General features: G+C 40.2%; 1 protein-coding gene across 2 annotated transcripts in view; it reads left to right on the forward strand.

Moving 5' to 3' along the window:
- The first annotated feature begins 669 nt into the window (after nt 1-669).
- The window catches only part of CGRRF1 (cell growth regulator with ring finger domain 1), a 31808-nt gene continuing 5169 nt past the window's right edge, over nt 670-27308 (forward strand). The window contains exons 1-4 of one of the 2 annotated variants that reach the window (XM_046010271.1): nt 670-897; nt 15310-15449; nt 22307-22484; nt 22638-22785. In XM_046010271.1, the coding sequence (XP_045866227.1) occupies nt 794-897; nt 15310-15449; nt 22307-22484; nt 22638-22785 (570 nt within the window). In that variant the 5' untranslated portion in view covers nt 670-793. Of the gene's footprint in view, nt 898-5200; nt 5256-15309; nt 15450-22306; nt 22485-22637; nt 22786-27308 lie in introns of those variants that run through there. The other variant, XM_046010272.1, reaches the window with a different exon arrangement.

Here is a 27308-nt window from a genome sequence, read left to right on the forward strand (position 1 = left end):
AATACAGATATACATACATATTTAAATTACTGTTAAAGTAAAAATGAATAGAAAAAAATTCAAATATCTAATTCTAATTTGAGGGCGGTGGGGGAAGGAGAAAAGGAAGGGGAGTGGGCGGACAGTTGATGTACTTCTATGAGAATCCCGATACGCAACGCTAATTTTCCTCTATCACTAAATCCAACTTGAGAAGGCAGACAAGGCTCGTATAAACTGCTTGTGAGACTCCTTTTGGCCTTTCCTAGTCTCTAATAGTAACTTTTCTAGATCAAACAAGAGCAGGTGCGGGACTACTTCGCTTTGTAGAACCCAAGATGCCGGCTCTTCTCCTCCTCTCAAATTTGCCGCGGATCCAATATACGGGATTTAGACTCTTTGGCGTGTATTTCAGGCCGTGCCTCCTCTCTGTGTCATCAGAAAAACCTTACCTGAGCCTTGGACAGCTTTGGCCGCGATGCGTGTTTACAATTTGCCGCAGAAAAGCCTTCACCGCTAGGACACACGGACGCCCTCCGAGTACCAATCCCGTGAGTCCATTCCGGGCACCGCCCCTCTGCGAAGCCAATAGCTCGGGACGGGAGTAGGAGGGGCGGGGCGAGCTCTGCAGGCGGCGTCGTGATTGGCACTCCGGCTCCCACAGCCGGCGAGGTTGCCCCGACGACTAGCCCTAGAACCCCAGGCGAGTGCGTATCCACGAAGTTTGTCAGCTCCGAGGCGCCGTAGTGGCTTTTACCCCGGCCGGGTGGGCCGGGCTGGGCGGCCGAAGCTCGGCTCAGTCTAGGACATCCTGATGGCTGCGGTGTTTCTGGTAACGCTGTATGAGTATTCGCCGCTTTTCTACATCGCAGTGGTCTTTACCTGCTTCATCGTGACCACCGGCCTGGTATTGGGATGGTAAGTGCCCCATGGTTAGAAACAAGGGACGTAGGGGCGGACAGCTGGGGAAGTGGGGTCGCGGAGGGCAGCGGAGGAGGGGTGCATCGGCGCCGGGGGATCCTGCGGATCCTGCGGGGCTGGGGTGCCTGTGGGGGAGCTGGTGTCGCGAACTCCTACTGGCTCCGGGAGCAGAACAAGGTGCGGTGTGCACCTGCATCACTGCTCCGCATCGCTGTGTCGTCCCCGTCGCTGCGGGTATCTGGGGGTGGTGCCGGGTCGAGGTATTTTACCCAGCTTTGTTTCTAAGAGATAAAGCGGTCTGTCAGGGCCTGGTCTCGGTGTTGGGATAGAGTGCTTGACCAAGCAGGCTTCTGTCCCGGATTGGGGCCTACGGTGTGCCCGGAGTGAATCGGTCACCTGCGGTACAGTGCACAGACGTGGACAGTAAGGACAGCTGATTGTTGTTCTCACCAGAATTGCGGACTTGGCCTCAGTCTTTGAGCGTAACTTAAAACTGAACTCCGTTACCGTTTGAGAATTTAATGGTTTCTAGATACATTCCACGCCTTTTGAAGTAATATTTAGTCGGTGGAACTGTGAAGTCATAATTTTAGAGCTGGAAAAGACCTTTGAGATAAGTTACATTAACGGGTAGGGGCAGTTTACACATTGGAGACAGGGAGAATAGACTGTTAGATAATCCCTGAGCAATTGTTCTAGCTCAGAGATTCTAAAATTTCTCTTTTGAGGAGATGCCATTGTATCATGTTTAGAGAAGCCTTATAAATACAGCTAGTTGAAACCATCTTACTAATTCATCCATTGTGGAGGGAGACATGAGCTGGATTTTGAAGAATCAGTATTTTGAGAAATAAATGAAGTTAAGTCTGTATGGTAGAGAATAGAAAGCATTTCAGGGGTACAGCATGAGCAGAGACAGAGAAAGCGTGTTAGTGAATAGATCTGCCAGTGTAAAACGAATCTTAAAATACCCTTTGATCACATATATAGCATTACTTTACACAAAGGAAACAAGCCCTTGTTAATTTCTGAAACTGTATGCCTTCTTGAGAAACTAAGTGCAGTCTTAATATTTCCATACTGCCCCTCACCCTGCCAGCTGTTGAACACAAAATTCCTTGTTTGTGGGTGGGAGAAGACTAAGACCAGTCTTACACAATTTTTTATTCTTGACTCATCAAATTTCACTGCTATTTAGTGTTCATTTCAAGAAAGTTTGTAATTGGAATTTGCAACTTGGTTGCCTAAGTGAGTAAAGCAGTCTTAACACAGGATTTCTTAATGACTATAATGTCAGTGTTATTCTCTTAAAGAAATGTGATTTTCCTCCATTAAGAAAAATAGATAACTAGTTGATTATTGCATTATATCCTTAAATTTTAATTTTCCAGGGATGCCTGGGTGGCTCAGTCGGTTCATCTCAGGTCATGATCCCAGGGTCCTGGGAATGAGCCCCACATCGGACTCCTTGCTTGGCGGGGAACCTACTTCTCTCTCTTCCTCTGCCTACCCCTCTGCCAGCTTGTGCTGTCAAATAAATAAATAAAATCTTTTTAAAAAATTAATTTTCTGTAGGCCAGATAATTAGATATCTTAGGTATAGTATTGGGAAGAGGAAAATGAGTGAGGGCCACATGGCTAATGATGGCAGTATCTGTGGGTAAGGGTAGTCAGGAACCTCATGTTTGTACTGGTTAAGAGACAGACTTTGGAGTCAGACAGACCTAGATGCAAATTCTGGCTCTGCCAAGTTTAAGACTTGTTTTGGAAATGTAATGACTGCCTAACCACTCCATCTGCGTATGACTTTGAAGGGTGGAAGGCCAGATAACTACAATTTTTGAAAGTCGGGGCTAAGTATTGCTGAAACTGTGTAAGTCCCAATCACTTTCTCTCTCGTTATCTTGAACCTAACTCAACCATTCCCTTTAGCTGGGTTACATTTGTCTATATAGATAAACTTTTTACTAGTGTTTATTTGCTAACATAAGCCAAGGCAACGGATACATTGAATAGAAACAAAGAAAACCATCTAGATCTCATAAAAGCACCTTTCTAATAGTACCCCAGACAGAAGGTAAACCCATGAATCCACTATGCTTTTCACCTTTGTCGTGTTTTTTTAACCTCCACAAATATAATTCCTATTGGTTTTGTGTCTTCGCCATTATCTCAGTACTACTCTGATTTTCTTTTCCACTGCTTCTTTCTCCTGCTCTCCTTGTCTGCTTGCACTGTGTGGGAGTGGAGAAAGAACAGGAACATCTGAATCCCAATAGCAATAGCAAAGAATCGTGCCACTAAAGTATGGTATTTCTCTTTAACTCTTGGTGGTTTTGTGAGCTCTAATAGCTCACATTTATTAAGCTCTTGCTATTTGCCAGGTGCTGTGCAGAAAGGAGACCAAAATGCCATACACCCTTTAATAGTTTCATATAATCGGGGACCCTGACTGCAGCTGCCCCCTGCTTCTTCTTGACTACAGGTTATTAAGCTATTGTCCCTCAGCTTCGTAGCACCCCTTTAGATTCTGTTTTGTGGATCTGGGGCAGCACCTCTAAACCACATTTCTTCTTTGCTAGCTGGCTGCCTAGAAGGCTTTGCCAGCAAGGGAGGGTGAGTGGAAGGGTAGAGGACAAAAGGGCTTGCTGCTTCCTGTGTGATTCTTTTCTTGTCTGTCTCGTCACAGTGATAGTGCCTCACTCTGGCATTAACAGTTGGCATCAGTTTTTCCAATTTGTAGTTTTCCACCCTCTTAGAACCACCTCATCACACCCCTTCAAAGATATCAATACCTTTCCTCAGATCTGAGTCCCAGCTCTTTGGCAGTCCTTGCTCCAAATTTCTCAACTGTAGTTAATTCTCTTTATTCCTGTTTTGGAGTGAGAGCTGCTTCCTACTGGTACTACTTCTATGACGCTCACTGTCCCCTTTTAGCGTTTTCAGTTTGTCAGCATATGGTTAATAATTAACCATATTAAATTCCCTCTGTTAAAATAACTTTTGTGGTTTTGGTCTCCTGCTTGGACTTACAAAAGGTATTAATAAAGAAATTGTTACTACAATTGGAATCCCAGAGGAGAAGCTTTCAAAGATGGGCTTCAGCGATTGCTTTGGTCAGATCTTCGGCTCCTTTCCAACATGATATAAGTCCTAGTAATCCATGGCAATTATTGGCATAGTGATTCATCAGATTACTACCTTTGATTGATTGTGATAAAATGATTTCTGAAGTGTTTGAAGTGGCTAAAGCACTTTTCGACTCTAAGGACTGAGGGATGGGTGGGATGGTTGCTTCTCAGATCACTGGAGCCCTTACAGAAAGAAAATGATAAGTTCACATCTTAAAACACTCAAGGCAACCCTTAGAGAATCAGAGAGGTTCTGGGTTCTAAAGAACTTTATTTCATGTAGCCACAGAACCTTGAACACAGTTTTAATTGTGCTGCTAATAGAATTATACAGTCTTGTCGATGTCTCATTTAGGACACTGAGTGGAAAGAACTAGACCCCTGAGACTTGGAATGGGAACATCTGAATTGGCTTGGATAAAACTGAGAGTCTTGAAATCCCAGTCATTCTGACTCTCCTTTATAACTTTTCCTAGAGTAACTGCTTTGCAAAGAATGTCTATACTCAAGACTTATCTTTATAACCTTTTGCTGTGAGGCCCAGATCTCTTCATGCTCCAAAGGACAGGAACAAAATCCAACTTGGTTGGAAAGAACTCAGCCTCTGAAAGATGTGCAAAATTTTGCTAATTTATGTCACTGCAAACGATTGATTGTAAATAGATTAGGCCAGGAAGGATAGAATGTAATAGTAAATCAGATCAAATGAATTTATTTCTTTTCTTTTCTTTCTTTATTTTTCAGTAGGCTCCACTTCAGTGTGGAGCCCAAGGCAGGGCTTGAACTCAGGACCCTGAGATCAAGACCTGAGCTGAGACCAAGAGTTAGATGCTTAACCAACTGAGCAACCTAGGTGCTGGAGATAAAATTTATTGATCTGGGTATGTTCTCAAGAAATTCTGAATCTAAGGTATTAACTCAGATGTGGTTGACTGAAACTTGGACTCAGTGGTGGCCTATATGTAATAAGGTTAAGGTGCTAGAACTTTCCTGGCATAACGAGGAAAGAATCTAATGATTTAGAAAGATAAGAATATTGGACTGGATTTATTATGTGCGACCTGCACACCCATCCCCCTACTGCATCCTTTAAGACTTCACAGAAGACACATTTTCATGAGGGCACTGAGAAATAAATTGCCGAGAGGAGACTTGTATCTCTAGGCTGTTTATGATGGTGGGAGCTCCTGACCTGGGGTCCAGTGGCACCTCACTGGAGTCAAGGTAGACATGTGTTCTATAATGGGCAGTGGAGGACAAAGCAGAGAATGTTTTGGCTCACAAGGATTTTTGGCGGTGACTAATGGATTAGAGTGTCTCTAGCAATAAAATAGATGGGCAGCCTACTAAATGCTACATGAACTACATAGAAGGAGAAACTCCATGTCTGGAGCCAGAAACCTGACTTGAGTGGTCACAACGGCAAGTTACCACCTTTCACCCAGTTTATAGATATAAGCCAATCCACAGACCTGGAACATCTGATTAAGGGGAGGTTGGGTCCCCTTGAGGAAGGACCCTGTACCCTTCTGTGCTGCCACAGGACATACTCTAAATCATCCTCCAGATCTTTCTCTAAAGCTGTTGTCTCTCAGAAGCAAACATGCTCTTCTTCTGTACTCTGCTTGGTAATACTGGGGCAGGGACTTTGCATGTTCCTCTTGTCGTTTGCTCCCTATTAGAATCTGCCAGTAGAGGGTGCTAGAAAGAAACAGGAAGGCTGGAGGAGGGAGAGGGGACTTCCTCTTAATAGTTTGCTTCCTTTTCCAGGTCTGCATTCCTGTGGCACTGACCTTTGCCCTGGCATTAGCAGTTGACCTGAGTAGCAGCAATTTATTTTAGTTGACAATTTTTCCTAGAACGAGCCTCATCACACTCCTTCAGCGGTATCAGCGCCAGCTGGCAGCACTCCTACCACAAAAGTCTGCATGCCAGCTCTGGGGGAATCCCTTATCTAAGCTTCTAAACTGTAATAATCCCCACTCTATGGGGCACCTGGGTGGCTCAGATGTTAAGCGTCTGCCTCCAGCTCTGGTCATGATCCCAGGGTCCCAGGATCGAGCCCCTCATCGGGTTCTCTGCTTGGCGGGGGAGCCTTCTTCTTCCTCTTCCACTCCCCCTGCTTGTGTTCCCTCTCTCACTGTGTCTCTCTATATCAAATAAATAAAATCTTAAATCATCATCATCATCATCCCCACTCTTCCCTTTGTTCCCCCCCCCCCCCGCCCCACCCTAGGAGTGATAACTGCTTCGTGCTAGGATACCTCAGTGTCTCCTTCTTGCATTTTCAGTCTTTAGTACTCGATTAACGATTCTTTGTATATTAGATTCTTTATATTTAAATAATAGATGTGGCTTCTGTCTCCTGCCAACCCTACCTGATACACTGACCTTGACTATTTCTCATCTCACTTGTTGAATGCAGTAGATGTCTATGTGTGATGAGCCTGGTGATGAGGTGAGGTCATGATCCCAGAGTCCTGGGATCGAGCCCCGCATTGGGCTCTCTGCTCGGCAAGGAGCCTGCTTCCTCCTCTCTCTCTGCCTGCCTCTCTCTACCTACTTGTGATCTCTGTCTGTCAAATAAATAATAAAAATCTTAAAAAAAAATTGGAAGTCCACAGATTATTGCTGTGTTAGAAGTTTAAACATTATGAACAAGTATAATAAACAATTTAGAAATGCGAAAAAGTAGGGGTGCCTGGGTGGTTCAGTCAGTTGGGTGTCTGCCTTCTGCTCAGGTTGTAATCCTGGGACCCTGGGATGGAGCCCTGCATCGGGCTCCCTGCTTGGTGGGGAGTCTGCTTCTCACTCTCCCTCTGCCACTCCCCCCTGCTTGTGCATGCATGCTTACTTTCTCTCTGTCAGATAAATAAACAAATCTTTTTTAAAAATGGGGAAAAACAGAATTATAGAAAAATCCAGGAGGAATAAGTATAAAATTGTAACAGTAAAAGAAAGAGAATAGAAAATCCTCTTTATGCTAAAAAGGGGGACAAAGTGTAGGTAAACGAAAGTAATGAATGTTTAGAAGCATTTGTTTAGTTGGTATGTCATTACTAACAGTTGCCAACTTGACTTCAAGTGGAAAAAGATAAAGATGAATTTTGATTGAAAAGAAAACTTGTGTTTTCTCTTTTACTATTTTATTTTATTATTCCTTGTAATGTCGTATCAGCTGAGATCTGATACATAGGGCATCAACGTCTTTATTCTAGTTTTTTATTAAAAATGTGGAAAAAGGAGCACCTGGGTGGCTCAGTGGGTTAAGCCTCTGCCTTCGGCTCAGGTCATGATCTCAGGGTCCTGGGATCAAGCCCTGCATCAGGCTCTCTGCTCAGCGGGGAGCCTGCTTCCCTTCCCCACGCTCCCCCACCCCCACCGCCTGCCTACTTGTGATCTCTCTCTCTCTGTCAAATAAATAAAATCTTTTTTAAAAATATGGAAAAGACCAGATGTTAGGATGGTGGCCAGAGAAACGTCATTGGGTCTGTTTACCAGTATTTCACAGAACTATTTTTCAGCACCAATCATGAATTACTATTTGATCAGTCTCCAATTTTTAACCTTATTTCAGGTCATCTCTACATATAGGCTTTTGAGTAATATGTTAAGGATAGAAACATTGATCCACATCAAGCAGGTTAAAACTTGGAAGTTGTGAATTTTTGTGTAAAAATGAGGAAGTTCATGCTGGGTCAGGTATGTGAAAGGTTTAGGATTATAGTAGGCTGAAAGTTCACCATGAGTCATCTTTGTATCAGCTGTCCCAAAACCAGCTTACATGATCTCAGACTACATTAAACATGATGCTTTGGAGAGATGTGGTCAGACTGTGTGCAAGGTCATTCTAGTATATAGTGAATTCTATCCTCCCTCACTCCCCAACACTTGTTTCCCTCAAAGCATAAGGATATTGAGGTTAACAGGGCTGGTGAAGTCAGATACGGACCCAGAGCCTTGATTCAGCACTGGCCGCTCTGGTCATGCTTGACTAAGTCCTTTAAGAGGACAGGAGTGCAAAAATGTCCGAGATCTTAATTCAGATGTGGCAGTATCAGGACATAATTCAGATAAGCCAGTAATGGAAAGCCAAAGAGCAAGAGCATTAACCTTAAAGGAAAAAGTTAATAACTGTGTGAAAACTAAGAGCTCTGTTCATCAAAAGGTACCATTATGAACGTGAAAGGCAAGGTGCAGGAGGGGTGAAGCCATATCCAACAAAGGGCTCACATTCAAAACATAGGAAGAATTTCTATAAATAAAAATAATCAGTCATCTGAGAAATAGACATTAAAACCATAGTGCACTGCCACCACATACCTACCAGGTGGCTAACAAGGTTTTGGCAAGGATTTGGCGCAAGGGGAGCATAGGAGGGTAAACTGATGCTACCCCGTAGAACAATCTTTAGCCTTCTCCATGGAAGTTGAAGAAGCACAGACCTTCTGGCCAAGAAATACCATTCTCAGTGTATGTGGACCTAAGAAAAAATGGGGATACACACATGTGCACAAAGTGCCTTGTATGACAATGTTGATATAGGCATTATTCGTGATGGCCAGAGTGAGGACAACTTAAATGTCCATTAAGAGTAGAACGAGGAGGCAAGTTACAGCATATTGATTGTACAGTAGAATATTACATAGCTACAAAGATGTGCTAGGTATAGCTGCATGGATAAATGTGCAAGCATAATGTTATAAAATAGGAAGTAGAAGTGTACACAGCATCCTTCCACTTACATAACAATTCAGAAACAGATACACTAAATTACAGCAATTGAAGTCAAGATAGTGGAGAGGGAAGGGATAGTGCCTGAGAGAGGACACCAGAGATTTTCTGAGAATATTGTTCAGGTTCTTCACCCGAACACCAATTACTTTCTAATCCATTGAACTATGTTTTGTGTACTTTTCTGTATGTTATCCTTCATGGTAAAAAGATTATGTATGATACAAAGGCCAAGGGTTTAGCATGATCCATAATACCAATTTTAAAAGATGTATTTGACTCAAATCGAGGACCTTAGGCCATTAGAAAATGCAGACCCAAGACAAAGCATGAGATGGAGAAATAAAAAATCTAGGCAGATGAATTTCTTCTAATAATAGGTGTGATTTGGCAGCTCTTGATATGATGCTGGGCAAAGCAGCCTTGGATAAGCATGTTTAAAAAGAAGCACACTTTACATCTCAAATTATTTCTTCCATTCCGAAGTGTATTCAAAGCCACAGAATAGATATAGTATATCTTCCTACAACACTGATGTTTTATAAAGATTTGGAAAAATAATACTTTTTATATTAAAACCAGATAAATCATAGAAAAAATAAAGCATATTTTTTCATGAAAATTTATTTATTCATGTGTAGTTGACATACAATAAATAAAGCAATTGCAAAGGAATTCTGTGCCCACAAAAGGCTGCTTCCAGATACTTCTCCAAAGCCCTGCCTTTTGGGTTTCTGACTCCTATACCTTTAAAGATTCTTTAATTGAAAATGTAAGGGGTGCCTGGGTGGCTCAGTGGGTTAAGCCTCTGCCTTCGGCTCAGGTCATGATCCCAGGGTCCTGGGATGGAACCCACATCAAGCTCCCTGCTCAGCGGGGAGACTGCTTCCCTCTCTCCCTCTTCCTTCCTCTCTGCCTATTTGTGATCTCTCTCTCTCTCTCTCTGTGTCAAATAATAAAATCTTAAAAAGAAAAGAAAAGGAGGGGCACCTGCATGGCTCAGTGGGCTAAGCCTCTGCCTTCAGCTCAGGTCATGATCTCAGGGTCCTGGGATCGAGCCCCACGTCGGGCTCTCTGCTCGGCAGGGAGCCTGCTTCCCCCTCTCTCTCTCTGCCTGCATCTCTGCCTGCTTGTGATCTCTCTCTGTGTGTCAAATAAATAAATAAAATCTTAAAAAAAATAAAAACACTTTAAAGAAAAGAAAAGGAAATGTTAGGTACAATATGATAAAATATCTGAAATATAATGGTTGAACCTACAGTAGAACTGAACAAAATGAGCTCTGAATTCCAGTGTTTACTGCTGGTAGTGTGGGTGTAAGGAGCCAGGCAGTGGGGGTAAAGAAAAAAAAAGGGGGGGGGTAAGTTGACGGTAGGGAGAATTAAAATGATGAAGGGGCCAGGAAATAGAATGAGTATATATAGCATAGAATGGTGTTTTCTCCTCTTGTTTTTTTCACTCCAAGGGATGAAAGAAAGAAGAGGGAGGTGTTATCTTATGGCTCTCATGGGAAGATTATATCTTGTGTCCTACCATTTCACATTCCTGACTTAACCGCTAAAAGGCACTGGGGCAGTGTTGGGCAGTGGACACAGTGGCTGCGGGGTAACTGATTCTGAGGTTCAAAAAGGAGAAATTACTGGATTTGTTCTTTCCCTCTAGCTCTTCTGCCAACCCCTATGTCTACTCCATCATCAGCATTATCATCGCTAGCACTTACTTAGTGCCACACTCTGTTACAAAGGTTTCCAGATGGGAAACCAATTACACAAAGGTTGAGCGATTGCCTAAGGACACATAGCTATTAAGTGTCTTGTTCCTGATTTTAGGAGGAAAGCAGTTTTTCATTAAGTACGATGTTAGCGCTACATATTTATTGCTGCCCTTTACCAGGTTAAGTTCCTTTACGTTCCTGCTTTGCTGACAGTTTTGATCAGGATGAGACATTGGATTTGAGCAAGTGCTTTTTCTGCATGTATCGAGATGATCATATGGTTTTTCTTTTCTAGTCTGTTAATGTGGTGAATTATGTTAAATTTTTAATACTATGTTAAGCCATCATTAGGTCATGATATATTAGTCTTTTAACGTATTGTTGGATTCCATTTGTTAACATTTGTTAAGAAGTTTTGCGTCGGGGTGCCTGGGTTAAAGCCTCTGCCTTCAGCTCAGGTCATGATCCCGGGGTCCTGGGATCAAGCCCCACATCGGGCTCTCTGCTTGGCAGGAAGCCTGCTTCCTTTTCTCTCTGCCTACTTGTGATCTGTCTGTCAAACAAATTAAAAAAAAAAAAACTTAAAAAAAAACTTTTGCATCTATTTTCCCAAGTGATACACGTCTATAGTCTTCTTGTGCATCTATGCCCTTTCTCTGAGAACTCCATGAAGTTGTCCTTCAGCTCAGTGATGTTTTGGGTGATTTGGGGTTTTTTTTGGTCTAGCCTTTTTTTCCCTCTCTCTGTTTCATATTGGATCCTTTCTGTTGATAAGTCTTCAAATATACTAATCTTTTGTCCTATAATGTTAAGTCAGCTATTAATTTCATCCAGTGTATTTTTCATCTCAAATATTGTATTTTTTCATCTTCAGAATGGATTTGGGTCTTTTAAAATATTTTCCACATCTCCACGTAATATGCACAATCTTTACTTACTTTTTTGAAAATATGAGTATAGTTATAACAATTATTTCAATGTTCTTGTCTACTACTAGTTCTAGTATACATGTCATTTACAGGGTCTATTTCTTTTGATTATTTTCTCTCCTCATTATGAGTCATACTTTCTCTTTGTATGGCTGTTAATTTTTTTTTAAAGATTTTATTTATTTATTTGACAGACAGAGATCACAAGTAGGTAGAGAGAGGCAGGCAGAGAGAGAGGGGGAAGCAGGCTCCCTGCCGAGCAGAGAGCCCAATGCGGGGCTCGATCCCAGGACTCTGGGATCATGACCTGAGCTGAAGGCAGAGGCTTTAACCCAGACCCCTGAATTTTTTAATAGTAAATCGAATGGCAGGATTGTTGTGTGAGGTGATGCTAATACTGTCTTCTACCAGTTCTGTCATTTTGGTTCAATATTACAACGTCTGAAGCCATTGCCAAATTATTAAATCTTTATAAAGCTGTAAAGAATATTATATGTTTACAATCATAGTAGAATTCTCTCTTTAAACTTTTCATTTGGACATAATTTTAGAAACTTGCAAAAATAGAAAACTGGAAGAACACCCCTGTACCTTTTACCCAAATCTCCTGTTGTTCATTGTTGACATTTGCCAGACTGGCACTATTATTTGCCCATATGTGTGTGTATTTTTTTTAATAATCAAGAATAAGTTGTATGCCTGATTCTTTATCCCTAAATACCTTAGTTTGTATTTCCTAATAATAGGAAATGTTCTCTTATATAAGCACAACATAGTTATCAACTTTATAAATCTAACATTGACAAAATATTTTATCCAATCTATGACCTGTATTCCAATATGTCAGTGAATGTATCAGGCCACTGGGATCATGACTTGAGCCAAAGGCAGAGGCTTTAACCCACTGAGCCACCTAGCTACCCTGGCTGTTAATTTTTTACTGGATGCTAACCACTGTGAATTTTACTTTAGGGTGCTGGATATTTTTGTATTCATATATATACTCTTGATCTTTGTTTGGGATACAGTTAACTTACTTGGAAACAGTTTGATCTGTGAGAGGCTTGTTTTTTGACTTTCTTAAGCAGGACCAGAAGAGCCTTATCTAATGTTCCATAAAATTAAATTCATCTTGAGTGTAACTTTTTTTTTTTTTTAAGATTATTTATTTATTTATTTGACATAGAGATCATAAATAGGCAGAGAGGCAGGCAGAGAGAGGAGGAAGCAGGCTCACCGCAGAGCAGAGAGCCTAATGAGAGGCTCAATCCTGGGACCCTGAGATCGTAACCCGGTCCTAAGGCAGAGGCTTAAACCACTGAGCCACCGAGGCGCCCCTAGAGTGTAACTTTATACTGTGTTTTACTTTTATTGGTCTTCTCTTGGCATTAGATTTATTGAAGTGGTTTGAAATTTTGGTTTGCAAACTTAATTTTATTTTATTTATTTTTTAAAAAGATTTTATTTATTTATTTGACAGATGGATATCACAAGTAGCAGAGAAGCAGGCAGAGGGAGAGGGGGAAGCAGGCTCCCTGCTGAGCAGAGAGCCCAATGCGAGGCTCGATACCAGAACTCTGGGATCATGACCTGAGCCAAAGGCAGAGGCTTTAACCCACTGAGCCACCCAGGCACCCCTGCAAACTTAATTTTAATAGTTTTCTTCCCTACCCTGTGTTATCACCTTTGCTGTTTAACCATTTTATGATTGTCTCCAACCCAATTCCTAGATGCCTCCTAGTTAAGGACAGGTATTATAATGACATTTCTTTTTTTTTTTTTTTAAGATTTTATTTATTTATTTGACAGAGAGAAAGAGATCACAAGTAGACAGAGAGGCAGGCAGAGGCGGAGGGGGAAAGCAGGCCCTGCTGTGCAGAGAGCCTGATGCAGGGCTTGATCCCAGGATCCTGAGATCATGACCCGAGCCGAAGGCAGAGGCTTAACCCACTGAGCCACCCAGACATCCCTTATAATGACATCCATATTGATATTGTCCTAACCCAGCACCTGGATTCAAATTTTGAACCTCGGTCTGGCTCTTGTTTTGAATGGACAACCTATGAAGTCCTCTTACTATGGGAAGGCTTACTTGCCACTGCCTGCTGCCAGACTTGGGACCTATCAAACCCTGGCATCAGCCTTACTCATTACTTTATATTTATTTCCCTTTTTAGAACCGTAAAGATTGTCTTTGAACCCACTATGTCTCTTTTTCTCCTACCATTTTATTATTAAAATTTTCAAACATACAGAAAACTTGAAAAAATTATACCCTGACTATATATATGCCCATCACGTAGGTTCTACAATCAGTATTTTTGTATAGAGTCTTTATTTCATATTTGTCCATCTTATTTCTTGATCACTTCAAAGTAAGTTGTTACTCTTCCCATAAACACTAAAGCATTGCATATTATTAGCTGGAGCTCAACATTTGGGTGTTTTGTTTTGTTTTGTTTTGTTTGGGGGGAGGGAGTAGGAGAGGGAGAGAGGGGCAGAGGGAAAGGGAAAGAGAGCCCAATGTGGAGCTCGATCTCACAACCCTGAGATCCTGACCTGAGCCGAAACCAAGAGTCAGATGCTTAACCAACTGAACCACCTACGTGTCCCTCAACATTTTTGTTCATAGTTCCTTTTTTTTCTTTCGAAGTAATATTTATACACAATGAAATATACAAGTCTTCAGTGTTATTAAATGCATCATATATAGGTTTGCAACATGACCATCACCAGAGAACGTTTCCTCATGCCATTTCCTGGTCAGTCCATACCCCTTCCCCCCACCTCAGATGCAGCCATTGCTCTGTTTTTTATTTCTACTATGGATTAGTTTTGCCTGCTCTCAAATTCTATGTTACAGAATCATAGAGCATGTACTCCTTTGTGTAAGATTTCTTTTGCTCAGCGTGTTGTTTTTGAGATTTGTCCATGTCTCTAGCAATAATTTAATCCTTCTCATTGCTGAGTACTACCGTTCCTTTGTTTCAACATACCACAGTTTGTTTGCTCATTTCAGTGGGGTCTTTTTGATTTCTCTGTTTATTTTTTTTTTTAAAGATTTTTATTTATTTATTTGACAGACGGAGATCACAAGTAGGCAGAGAGGCAGGCAGAGAGAGAGAGGGAAGCAGGCTCGCTGCTGAGCAGAGAGCCTGATGCGGGACTCGATCCCAGGACCCCGAGATCATGACCTGAGCCGAAGGCAGTGGCCTAAGCCACTGAGCCACCCAGGTGCCCTCTGTTTATTTTTTATCCACCACTGCTAAGTGTCTGGAGAGAAGAGAGTGTATCAGAGTATGAATGCCATCCTATTAATTTTAAATTACTTTTTTTTAATTGAGTGAACTTAGCTGCTTTCTAACTTGATAACGAATTGAGTTGGGTCCGTTTCATTTTCCTTTTCATCTGTTCAGTGTGCATTTTCACAGCTTTACCTGAAATTTAAAAGTAGAAAACATGTTATATCAATGAAGTGCTATATTTGGTGTTTAAATAAAAGTTCTCCTGGCCCATAAATAATATCACATAGTCTGCATGTCAAATATGAATTAGCTTTTATATCATGTAAAAAGTTCACTAACTCTTACCATGTTTTTGCTGTCCTATTAAGTATAATTAATCTCGAATGACTGTACTACTTTGTTATCACCGACAATATTAAAATAGAACTCTTTGTTTCAGGAGTATGTCAGTTCAGCCAACTGAACAATATATTGCATGGGGCCTCTCATCTGTCACTTGCAGATTAATTCTGTAATATAATGTAAACTGAATAAATTAATGTTTTTGTGGTACTTGTGTTAAAAGGAATAACTAATGAAGCCCAACATACTTCACATATAACAAAGTTTCAGCATTTTCTAGAATTATGTATTATATTATTTTTATTTTTCTTCAGGTTTGGTTGGGATGTTCCAGTAATTTTGAGAAATTCAGAAGAGACCCAGTTCAACACAAGAGTTTTCAAAAAGCAAATGAGACAAGTCAAGAATCCTTTTGGCTTAGAGATCACCAATCCATCTACAGCTTCAATTACAAGTTGGTGACTATTTTCCAAAGATCTTTTTCTTTCTATGCCCCTTTCTTAGCATTTTTCTTTCTATATTGCTTTTTCTTCATTAGACTCAACAAGTATTTATTGAGCACCTATTTTATTCTGGGCACTGTACAACATAGTACTTTGTACTATAGTTACAAAGACTAATAATTCACCAAACTTGCTTCCCGGGAACTTATCAACTAGCAAACAGAGGCATTCATGTGAGAAGAATCAAGTATCTTAACTGTTAATGAGAAAAGTTTGTTAGGACACTGCCATTTTCATGGGTCTTGAGTGCAGTGAAAAAGGTATGGATTGTATAGCATAAACAGTTACTATAAGGTTGCTAACCTCAAGAACAAGTGTTTTTAATCTGAAATTGTGGTATTGGATCTAAGTTATTTTAGTATAACATGTTTATTCTGGGAGATGGTAATAATAGATGACAATTGTTTGTTTCTGTGTTTACTTGGAAAAATAAATTGTCTGCAAGACTAGTCTAGGAACCATTGGAGTAAGGGAAAGAAAGGGAGGGAAGAGGGAAGGAAGGAAGGAAGGAAGGAGAGGGAAGGGAAGGAAGAAATGATTAAGTTCAGGCATATTCAGGAAACACCTCATTAAAGAATGTGCTGATTCTGTCTTTTTTTTTTTATTTATTTTTGAGTAGAGTCTTGAAAGATAAGTAGGTGTTTATCACATGGGGTTGGAGATATTCTAGGTAGAGAGAGAAGCATGAACAAAGCATCAGTACAAAACAGAATAAGACAGTAGAGAAACAATAAGTAGTTTGTTCTGGATAAAACACTGGGTGGAGCAGGTGAGAGAGAGTAGTGGGGGAAGACAGGTTCTTCACAGAGGCCCTCCATAGACAGATCCTATTAGCAGGATAAAGAATACAGGAGGAGCAGCAGGTTTTGGAAGAAAGGTAATGACTACAACTTTGAACTTCTGGACTTAGAAATGCTTTTGTAGCAGGTAAGTAGAGACACAGAGTAGGCAGTTCTAGGTACAGTTCTGTGGCTCTATGAAGATTCCTGGGCTGAGACCGTATCACCCTTTATACTTGGTCAGATTTCTGGAATATTAAAAACAACCCCAAACTTTCTCAATGTTTTATCATATTGTAACTACTACTTTCTTCTTCTTCCCTTCACAGTCAGGCTTCTCAAAAGCAGGTTGCATTTGCCTTCTTCCCTTAGCCTGCTTTACTTTCACTCCTCAGATCAGTGCAGTCTGGTTTTTGCCTGTGTCCCTCTGCTGAACTGGCTTTCCCTGAGGTCACCGATCCCCACTTCTGCACCCCTACCCTGACCCTCAGGCTTTGTAGGCCTGAGTTAACACTATCTCTGCAGTTTAATAGAGTTGACCAACCCTTCCTTCTTGATAGCCTGCTCCCTTGGCTTCTGTGACTCTTCTTGTGTAACCATCGTTCTGTCTCTAACTTCCAAAATCATGTCAAAAATCAGTGTATTGGGTGCCTCAGTTGGTTAAGCATCTGACTCTTGATTTTGGCTCAGGTCATGATCCCAGGGTCGTGAGATCGAGCCCTGAGTTGGACTCTGTGCTCAGCAGGGAGTCTGCTAGAGAGTCTTTCCTTCTCTCTTTCCCTCTGTCCTCCCTCGCTCACGTGTGCTCTATAAATACATACATACGCACATGCACACATAAAGTCATTAAAAACATCAGCGTGCTTACTCAATAGGGCTTATCAACCTTAAGTAAATGCTGATTCATAATGAATAAGCACAAAACTTCATATTCTTCTTTAGCTGTAAATACTATATTATTACCCTCTGAATTGAAGAGAACTAAGGACCTCTTTTTATCCCCCTCTAATGAGAGGTAAGGGGTTCGTTCTGACATTTTTCACTTGGGAAGACCAAATTTCAAGATCTGACAGGAAAATTATCCTATTTAGAAAACATGCCTAATTAAAATGCAGAGAACAGTGGTAGTTTGGTGACCTCTGACCTCTGTGGTCAGGCACTTGCACCTGCTGCCATGTCACACTGGGATCTTGAGTAGGACTGCCCATACAAAAAAGTGCCAATACAAAGCTGTCCTTCCTGCTACCTTGTTCCAGAAGATGGGAAATGCTGAAAAAGTAACTGATAAATTATAAGCCAACAAACACAGAATACTTGTAAGGTAGAAAGTGCGAGGAAATCTGCCAATCTTCCTTTCAGGCAGAAATAGTATCAAAAAGAACCTCCCCCACCCCTCTATAAATGGTAGAAACAAATGAAAAGATACCTAGTAAGTAGAAGACCTCTCTCAGCTGTACACAAAAATTTTTTTAAATGTGTGGATTTATAGCATGCTTATTGAAGTATTTTAATTTTTAAAATACTGGTGCTGGGGTGCCTTGGGTGGCTCAGTTGGTTAGGCATCTGCTTTCAGTTCAGGTCATGATCTCGAAGTCTTGGGATCAAGCCCCGTGTTGGGCTCCCTGCTCAGCGGGGAGTCTGCTTCTCCCTCTCCCACTGCCCTCACCCTCCCCCCACCTCGTGTTCTCTCTCTCTCTCTCAAATAAATAAAATCTTTTAAAAAATAAAATGACCAGTGCCTGTCATTCATTATCTGTCTTCTTTGGGTAAATAAGGAGAAGGAATTTGGTGGGAATTATGTTTTGCAGGATAAAATTCATTCGTTTAAACTGTGGAACAAAGGATATCATTAAAGATGTCTAACCCAGGCCATTAAAATAATATTCTGAGCAATAGTTGTGACATTTTATTTTTTTTTTATTTTTATTTATTTATTTGACAGAGAGAGGTCACAGTAGGCAGAGAGGCAGGCAGAGAGAGAGGGAGAAACAGGCTCCCCACTGAGCAGAGAGCCCGATGCGGGGCTCAATCCCAGGACCCTGAGATCATGACCTGAGCCGAAGGCAGAGGCCTAAACCGCTGAGCCACCCAGGCACCCCAGTAGTTGTGACATTTTAAAAGGTTATTTCATTTGGTGTGCATATAGTTTAAAAATCCAGGTCTTTTTTCACCACTGTTCCCAAGGTGCTTGTCATGTAGGGAGGGAAAGGGAATATCTGGAGATCTGATTTACTTGAAAATGAACAGGAGAATCAGTTTTAATCTTAGTCCTCTGGTTCTCTTTAGCATGGGTGGCTTGTTGGGATTTCTTTTGTTGTTATGTGATGATACTGGATTTGGATTTATGTATTTCCATGTCCCCAGTGTAAGAAGCTCTAATGAAATTGAAAGGAGGTATTCAGGGTTTGCTAGTTGAGTTTAATTCCTTTGGGTCAGAAATTCTCCTGTCCCTTTGTGACAGCTTCCTCATATTTTGGCTCATTCACCCTGGTGAGACCCAACAAAGGTGAAAGAAAGGGTTGACAAAATGCCACACACAGCATTTTCGGAGGAATTTGTGAACCTCTATTCTCTCTGATGTAAAACTTTCATCTCCCAGTACTCCAGATTTATTATCCTCATGCATGATCACCTGAACTCTAGTTCTTTCTCAGGGATTCTCCTCCAGAAAGTCTGTGGCTTTTCTGCTCTGTTGTTTCTTCTTTTTCTAATGCCTCAACTCATTGACTCTAGTCCTTGTTTTTCGCAGTTTTTTGCAAGGTTGTCTCATATGCAGGGCTCCATTTGCCCCTTACAACTAGGGGTGAGTTAACAACTAGGGCAGGTTGAGGGAAATCATCCCCGCGCTGCTTCAGTTAGCTTTGATTCTGACTTTCTGGTTTAAGGCTGTGTTCCAAGTCTGCTGTTGCTGTCAATCTGAGAGGCATGGTGTTCACACTGAATCTTAGAAGACTGAGAAAATGTAGGAATGAGAACTGTCTGCAGAAGAAGTGGGAAAAACAAAAGGGAAAACAGTTTTGCCTGGGGGATTTGAACTGTCATCCGTGTTAATCAGTATATTCTCTTTTCAGTCTATGTCATGGACAAGTGTAGGAGAGATTGTGGAGAGTAGAATTTACAGAATGTATTCTCCCTTCTCGTTAATTTACTAATTTCAGAGACATACCGGTTGAAGTCTGATTAGTATCCAGTTGTCAGTATCTCTGACGCTCTCCCCACTTTAGTCACGTATATGCAGTCTGTAAATAAGCCTTTTATGCAGCTCTGAATCTCTAGAACTCTGGTGCTTTTTACAGAGCAAATAAACTGGGTAGTTTTACATGTTTTAGGCCTTATCCTTCCATGGTTCTTTTTTAGTGTAAACAATCACATAGATATGGATATCCCCTCCTGTGAGATAAACAGGAATATGCTGTATACTTGCCTCCATCTTGCTTTTTTCATTTGTGTATATTCTGAAGATCATCACTGTAGTATATGCAGGTATTTTGCCATGCCTCAGTTCTTTTTTAAGAGCTCCGTAATACTTCATTATAGAATGTTCTACATTTTATTCATTTAATCCCGGATCATTGGACATTTGGACATTTGGGTGCATCCCGGCATTTTGATAGAACTAGAGCTCCATGCGTAACATCTTTTCATATTTATACATTTCTGACAAGAATATTAAGAAATCATTTTCTGGGTTCCTTTTTTTCTTTTTCCACTTTCTTTTTTTTTTTTTTTTTAAGACTTTATTTATTTGACAGAGACAGGGAGATCACAAGTAGGCAGAGAGGCAGGCAGAACAAGAAGGGGAAGCAGGTTCCACACTGAGCAGAGAGCCTGATGTGGGGCTCCATCCCAGGACCCCGTGATCATGACCTGAGCTGAAGGCAGAGGCTCAACCCACTGAGCCACCCGGGCACCCCTCCACTTTCTTTTATATGCCTTTTCTATTTCTCCTTTCATATCTACTTCAGCTTTTTTTCCTTCCCTCATGTTGCATGGTTCTGTGGTGACATAGAGAAAAGGATGTATGATTTTTAGTATGTATACTAATTTTAAATATATAAGCACAGTTATGTAGCATAATATAAATAGTATATATGAACATGGCATCAATGTGTTTTGATAATTAATGAATAAATTAATATAATTATATATTAAATGTATATAAATATATTTAAATTTGTATTGATGGGGTGTTTTTCTTTGGCTATTTAATAGCTAATTAAATTTCCCATTCTTGAATAATACCTGATAATTAGAATCATATAAAACTTTGAAATCAAATTCTGTTCCAATTACCTGTGCAGTGTTCCTGCCAGTTAAAAGTTTTGCTTAACTATGATTGGAAATTATCCTATGTCGCTGCTGCTACACATACTCCAAATGTGAAAGTCTACGTATGTACTACTAACTATGGGGAAGAAAAATAAAAACTGAATTTTTGGTATCCTGTAGAGCATCTGCTATTTGTGTATATCCTTCTAAAACATACTCTTGATCACCTTTTTATTTTATTTTCTTAAGGGATGATTTATATATGTACGTATTTTAAAAGATTTATTTATTTATTTTACAGAGAGAGAGTGAGCACAGGGGGTAGTGGCAGAGGGAGGAGGAGAGAGAGAAAATCTCAAGCAGACTCCCTGCTGAGTGCAGAGCCCAATTCAGGACTCCATCCCACAACCCGGAGATATGACCTAAGCCGAAATCAAGAGGCAGATACCCAACTGATTGAACCACCCAGCCACCCTACTGATCACCTTTTTAAAACTACACAGTGTATCCATCAGAATTCCTATTAGTAAGTAAAAAAATGACTCCAGTCAAAGGATACTGGGTAGCTTACAGAATTGTTGTTAGGTTTGGAGACCCAGAATCAGAGACTAAGGCTGTTCAGCAAGGAACAATGCCCCAGACCACGTACTTTTGGTCTTGCAAGTCTGCCGCTGCCACTGAGCACTAGATGCTACAGTTTCCACAGCCAACGGTATAAGATCCTAGATATTGCTGCCCTTGAACTTGATACTGCTGCAACTGCCATGAGCAAGGGGAAAAAAATCATATGGGTGGTAATAGTAAGTCCTATGTGAGTGTTTAATAAATAGGTAAAATAGTCTAATTTGTATGCCCACTTATAATTTATTTTTCCACTTAATCAGGTTTATTCAAATTGTAATATGTTTTATTATGCTGAAAGCAAATAAATGAATGAGGGCATTGCTACTAAGCCCTTCATGTTTTGGAATCCCTACTCTTTCCTTAGGATGTTTTGCATATCATGTGGGACATTAACTGTGTGACAAGAGTATAAATGTTGTTGGGGCACCTGGGTGGCTCAGTTGGGTGACTTCCTTCGGCTCAGGTCATGATCCTGGAGTCCTGGGATCAAGTCCCGCATTGGGCTCCCTCTCATGCTCTCTCTCACTCTCTCTCTCAAGTAAATAAATAAAATCTTAAAAAGAAAAAAAGTATAAATGTTGTCAGTGTGCATATTAATATTAGTAAGGCTTGATTTCTTTTTCATATTTTTTCTACTCCAGTGATCATCTGAGGACCCCATGAGTTATGTGTATCCACTTTCAGAGACAGTCCTGCTCTGTTTCTTACAGTTACAAGGTTGTATATATCCACGTTTGGAGACAGTGCTCCTATTTCTTGTAGTTAGGATTATATATGCTGTTAGAATCGTAGGTTATCAATGCTGAACTATATTTCAGTTTTTAAACTCTATGTGGGAGAAGCCTCTGAGTCCCAGCCAAAAAATTAACTTGATGATTTTCCTTGTATAATGTACAAATAAGAGTTTACTGATCGTGCTTCAAAATTGTGTATAGATGTTGAGGTTTTTCTGTTATTTGTTTAGGGACCAGTTCCTTCATTTACAGGCATGTGCCCTTTAATGAGTTCCTTGAACTGCCATCAGCCAGGCCAGCCATCGAAAGGAAGTTTTTGTCATTCGCTGTGTATAATTGTATGAAAAACTATATTCGGTAATTTTCTTCTCTTCGTCTTCTTTTCTTCTTTGATTTCTACAGCCGGCATAACTTTGACAACAGACTGCCTTGAAGATAGCCTCTTGACATGCTACTGGGGGTGCAGTGTCCAAAAACTCTATGAAGCTCTGCAGAAGCACTTTTATTGCTTCCGAATAAGCACCCCCCAAGCCCTGGAAGATGCTCTGTATAGTGAATATCTCTATCAAGAGCAGTATTTGTATCCTTTTTTCTGATTCGTCCATTAACCAGTGAAAATCTCAGACATAAGACTTTTTAATGGAAAAGTATTTGCTCAGTTATTATTGATCACTTTTTGTGTATTATTGTATTTTTGGTTACAATGGCAATTTACCTTTACATTTTCAAAAAGTATTAAGAAGGACAGCAAAGAAGAAATATATTGCCAGTTACCAAGAGATACTAAAATTGAAGACTTTGGTACAGTGCCCAGATCTCACTATCCGTTGGTAGCGCTGTTGACCCTAGCCGACGAGGATGACCGAGAAATTTATGACATTGTAAGTAACTTTAAAATTCTGGAAGCATTCCTTTAAGTGATTTGGATGATGGGTCATAATTATTTGGTGAATAGAAAAAGTTTTATTTTAATTTCTGAGGCTATATATTTGGCCCAGACACATTTTTCTTGAAGAAGGAATACCTGGGAAGTACAGGTGTATGATTTTTATACATGTAACAGCTCCTTCAGAGCATGACTTTGTTAGACATATTATTTATATATTATATATAAATATTCAGATATTTATATATATATAATATGTTGCAAGAATAGGATATTATTTAGAAAACAAAAGGCACATTAGAGTTGAATTAAGTTAATTTTATCATTCTGTAGTCTATCATGTTTGCTAGATAGAAAAAAGTCTCTTGGAAAGCATGTTTATTCTTAGCATTTTTAGCACCAAATGAATAAGCCTTGTAGTCATCTGAAGTGCTCAGTTTTAAGACCATCTTCCCTCATTTCTCTATGTGGTTGCAAGTTACCTTGTTTCTGTCATAGCCCCTGCTGCACCTACATCTTCTATGTACTCGATCCTTTGTATTTTCAGTAATTATAGTGATCTCCTTTTCTCATTATGTGCTTATTACTTCTTTAGTCTAGTAGTTTGTCCCTATTAGTAAGATAAAAGCATCTTAGGGATCTAAGAAGACCTGAGCCCTGACATTCCTCTGAGTATGGTAGAAGCTTGTACATGAAATAAACTTTTAGTAAAACTGTTTCATGGTAGGAATGCCATTATACCCAATTACTACTTTTCTGAAGTGCATGGTATTGATATGCTCATTAAAAAGATATGGTAACACTTTTATGATACTTTGTAACATATACAGTACACTGGCTAGCATTAGCTTATTTATTTCTTCCAACAACCTTATGTGTTAGGGCAAATACTCATCTTATAAAGACTGAAATGGGAATCTGAAGAGAACTCTCAGTCATTCAGGGACCAGTAAGCCTCTGCAACCCTGTGCCAGTACTTTCAGAAAAAAAAAAATTTAAAAGAATATCTCCTCAAAACAAATGTATATATTCTTGCATTTGGAAAGTGCAGACCCTTATTGAGAAATCTGGACCCTGCTTATACACAGTTTGGGGTTTTAATCTTACCAAATTGGAGTTCTAGTGAACTGAAGTCAATTTGGTTTTTCTAAGTAAGTCATACTAAAAGCAGTATATTTCCAGAACCCAACACAGTGCCTGGAACACAGAAGGTGGTCAATAAATGTGATAAGTGAAAACAACAACAACAACAAAAAAACAACCCAAAGTCATACCAAGTAATGTTAGTGAGCCTCATAGAGCTTGACAGCAAGTCAGTTACTTGTGCACGAGGAGCCCAGGAGCCCTTATGAGAGATCTGGTTTCCTTCGTCTCCTCCCCTCTTCCCCTCCACCTCGTTCAGTTGAAGATAGAGAAGAACTGTTAGGTTGATGTTTCATTTCCAGCTTCTGTTCATTACCCAACCTAACCCCAGCAAGGTAACCCTTCTGTCACCACCATGTCACCCGTGTCTTCTAAGATCCTTTCTTCCTCTCATTCAAAACAGAAAGGGTCGGGGCACCTGGGTGGCTCAGTGGGTTAAAGCCTCTGCCTTTGGCTCAGGTCATGTTCCCAGGGTCCTGGGATCGAGCCCCGCATCGGGCTCTTTGCTTGGCAGGGAGCCTGCTTCCTCCTCTCTCTCTCTGCCTGCCTCTCTGCCTACTTGTGATCTCTGTCAAATAAATAAATAAAATCTTTAAAAACAAAAAACAAAAAACAGAAAGGGTCAGATCTGTCACCTTCCTCCCAGCTTCCCCTCTTGCTTCTTTCCCCCTTACTGAGGGTGATCGCTATCTCTTTGAGGTACTCAGAGTCTTCTTTGTTTTCTAACTTTCTTCCTCAGTCTAAACAGCAAGGTGTTTGTGTTAAAATATATATAACATAAAATTTACCGTTTTAACCACTTGTCCAGTGTATAAGTCAATGGCATTACAAACAGGGAAAGATTTGCTTTCAGCCCCCCATCCAACTGGAACGAAGACGGTGTGGCCTGGCTGAACCTGTGGGAGGCACAGGGGAGGCACAGGGGAGCTGGGGCTGCGGGCCCTCGAGGGTTAATAGGCATTTTCTCTTTTCCTTTTGGAGTCTCCTTCTCTGGGTCTTTTCTTCTCATCAGCACATGCCCTCCCTTTTTTCCCATTAATCTTGCTTCTCCATCTCTTATCACTCAGATTGGGCCTAATATTGGAACTATAGCATATTTGTTAGCATAATTTGTATTAATGTTCTCCTTCTTAATTTTAAAAGCAAACTGAGCATTTGGTTTTTCACTATTTTATCTGGGGATCAGAGTCTAAATATAAAGAAAAAAAAATCAAACTCTACCATTCCTCTTGTAACAGTAAAAATTATGTTTTGATAGTGTAGTCAGTTTTTTATTTTAGGTAGAAGCAGGGATTATTATTACAATATTTTGATTTTGATTTTTTTTCATTTTTACTCAATTATATTTTCTCTGTTACTCAAATAATACATGTTTGTGACAGGAAATAAAATTAGAAAATCTAGATAAGCCAAAAGGAAAAAAGCATAATCACCTCTATTCTTTCATCCAAAGTTAATCACTGTCAATATTTGCATCTTAGCAGATCTTTATAATATGTAAGTTTTTAAACAAAAACAGGGTAAAGATATATGTACTATTTTGTGACCTGTTTTCATTAGTGTATTTTGAGCATCTTTTCCATATCAAATATGAATACCTGAGAAGTACAGGTGTATGATTTTTATACATGTAACAGCTCCTTCAGAGTATGACTTTGTTAAACATACTATTTATATATATATAAATATACACATATTTTATATATATATATGTTGAGATATATATATATCTACAGCTACATATATATTTATAACTAGCATAATAGTAGCTTCTGAAACTTTTTTTTTTTAAAGATTTTATTTATTTATTTGACAGACAGAGATCACAAGTATGCAGAGAGGCAGGCAGAGAGAGAGGGGGAAGCAGGCTCCCTGCTGAGCAGAGAGCCCAATGCGGGGGTGGGGGGGGGGGCGTGGGATCATGATCTGAGCTGAAGGCAGAGGCTTTAACCCCTTGAGCCACCCAGGTGACCCCTGAAGCTCTTAATAGTAAATTGAATGGCAGGATTGTTTTGTGAGGTGATGATAATACTGTCTTCTACCAGTTCTGTCATTTTGGTTCAATATTACAACGTCTGAAGCCATTGCCAAATTATTAAATCCTTATAAAGCTGTAAAGAATATTATATGTTTACAACCACAGTAGGATTCTTTCTTTAAACTTTTCATTTGGACATAATTTTAGAAACTTGCAAAAATAGAAAACTGGAAGAACACCCCTATACCTTTTACCCAAATCTCCTGTTGTTCGTTGTTGACATTTGCCAGATTGGCACTATTATTTGCCCATATGTGTGTGTATTTTTTTTAATGAATCAAGAATAAGTTGTATGCCTGATTCTTTATCCCTAAATATCTTAGTTTGTATTTCCTAATAATAGGAAATGTTCTCTTATATAAGCACAACATAGTTATCAACTTTATAAGTCTAACATTGACGAAATATTTTATCCAATCTATGACCTGTATTCCAATATGTCAGTGAATGTATCAGTATTCTTTTTTTTTTTTTTAAAGATTTTATTTATTTATCTGACAGACAGAGATCACAAGTAGGCAGAGAGGCAGGCAGAGAGAGAGGAGGAAGCAGGCTCCCTGCTGAGCAGAGGGCCCGCCGTGGGGCTCAATCCCAGGACCCTGGGATCATGACCCAAGCTGAAGGCAGAGGCTTTAACCCACTGAGCCACCCAGGCACCCTGTATCAGTGTTCTTTACAGCATGTTTCCTCCTCCAGTACAGGGTCTAGTCTAGAGTCAGATAGTCTATTTGTTGTGTATCTTTAGCCTCTTTTAATCTAGAACATTTTCACAGACTGTTTGTCTTTTATGATATTAGCATTTTTGAAGAATACAAGTCATGTACATGCTTTTTATAAAATAGGACAGTTCCCATTTTGTTTGTCCGATATTTCATCATGATCGGATCAGAGTTGTGCATTTTCAGCCAGTCTACTTAGCATGGGTGATGATGCGGGCTTTTCAGGGCGTCACCTTTGGAGGCATGTGCAGTTCTTTCCTCTCATTGGTGATGTTAATTTTGATCTCTCTGCAAGGGGTTGTCTCATTTCTCCTCTGCTGTATTTTTTCCCCTCCCTTGCAAATGATAAGCAGTAGGGAGATGACACTTTTAAGACCACGCAAAATCCCAATCTTTATGAAAATTTTCCCCCTGGATTTAATATCCATTGATAATTTTTTTTTTTTTAAGATCTTATGTATTTATTTGACAGTGAGAGCAAGTAGGCAGAGAGGCAGGCGGGGGGAGGGGGGACGAGGGGAAGCAGGCTCCCCGGTGAGCAGAGAGCCCGATGCTGCGCTTGAGCCCAGGACCCCAAGATCCGGACCTGAGCCACAGGCAGAGACTTAACCCACTGAG

This window comes from Meles meles, chromosome 6 (assembly GCF_922984935.1).
Source record: "Meles meles chromosome 6, mMelMel3.1 paternal haplotype, whole genome shotgun sequence".
In the NCBI taxonomy this organism is placed as follows: domain Eukaryota; kingdom Metazoa; phylum Chordata; class Mammalia; order Carnivora; family Mustelidae; genus Meles; species Meles meles.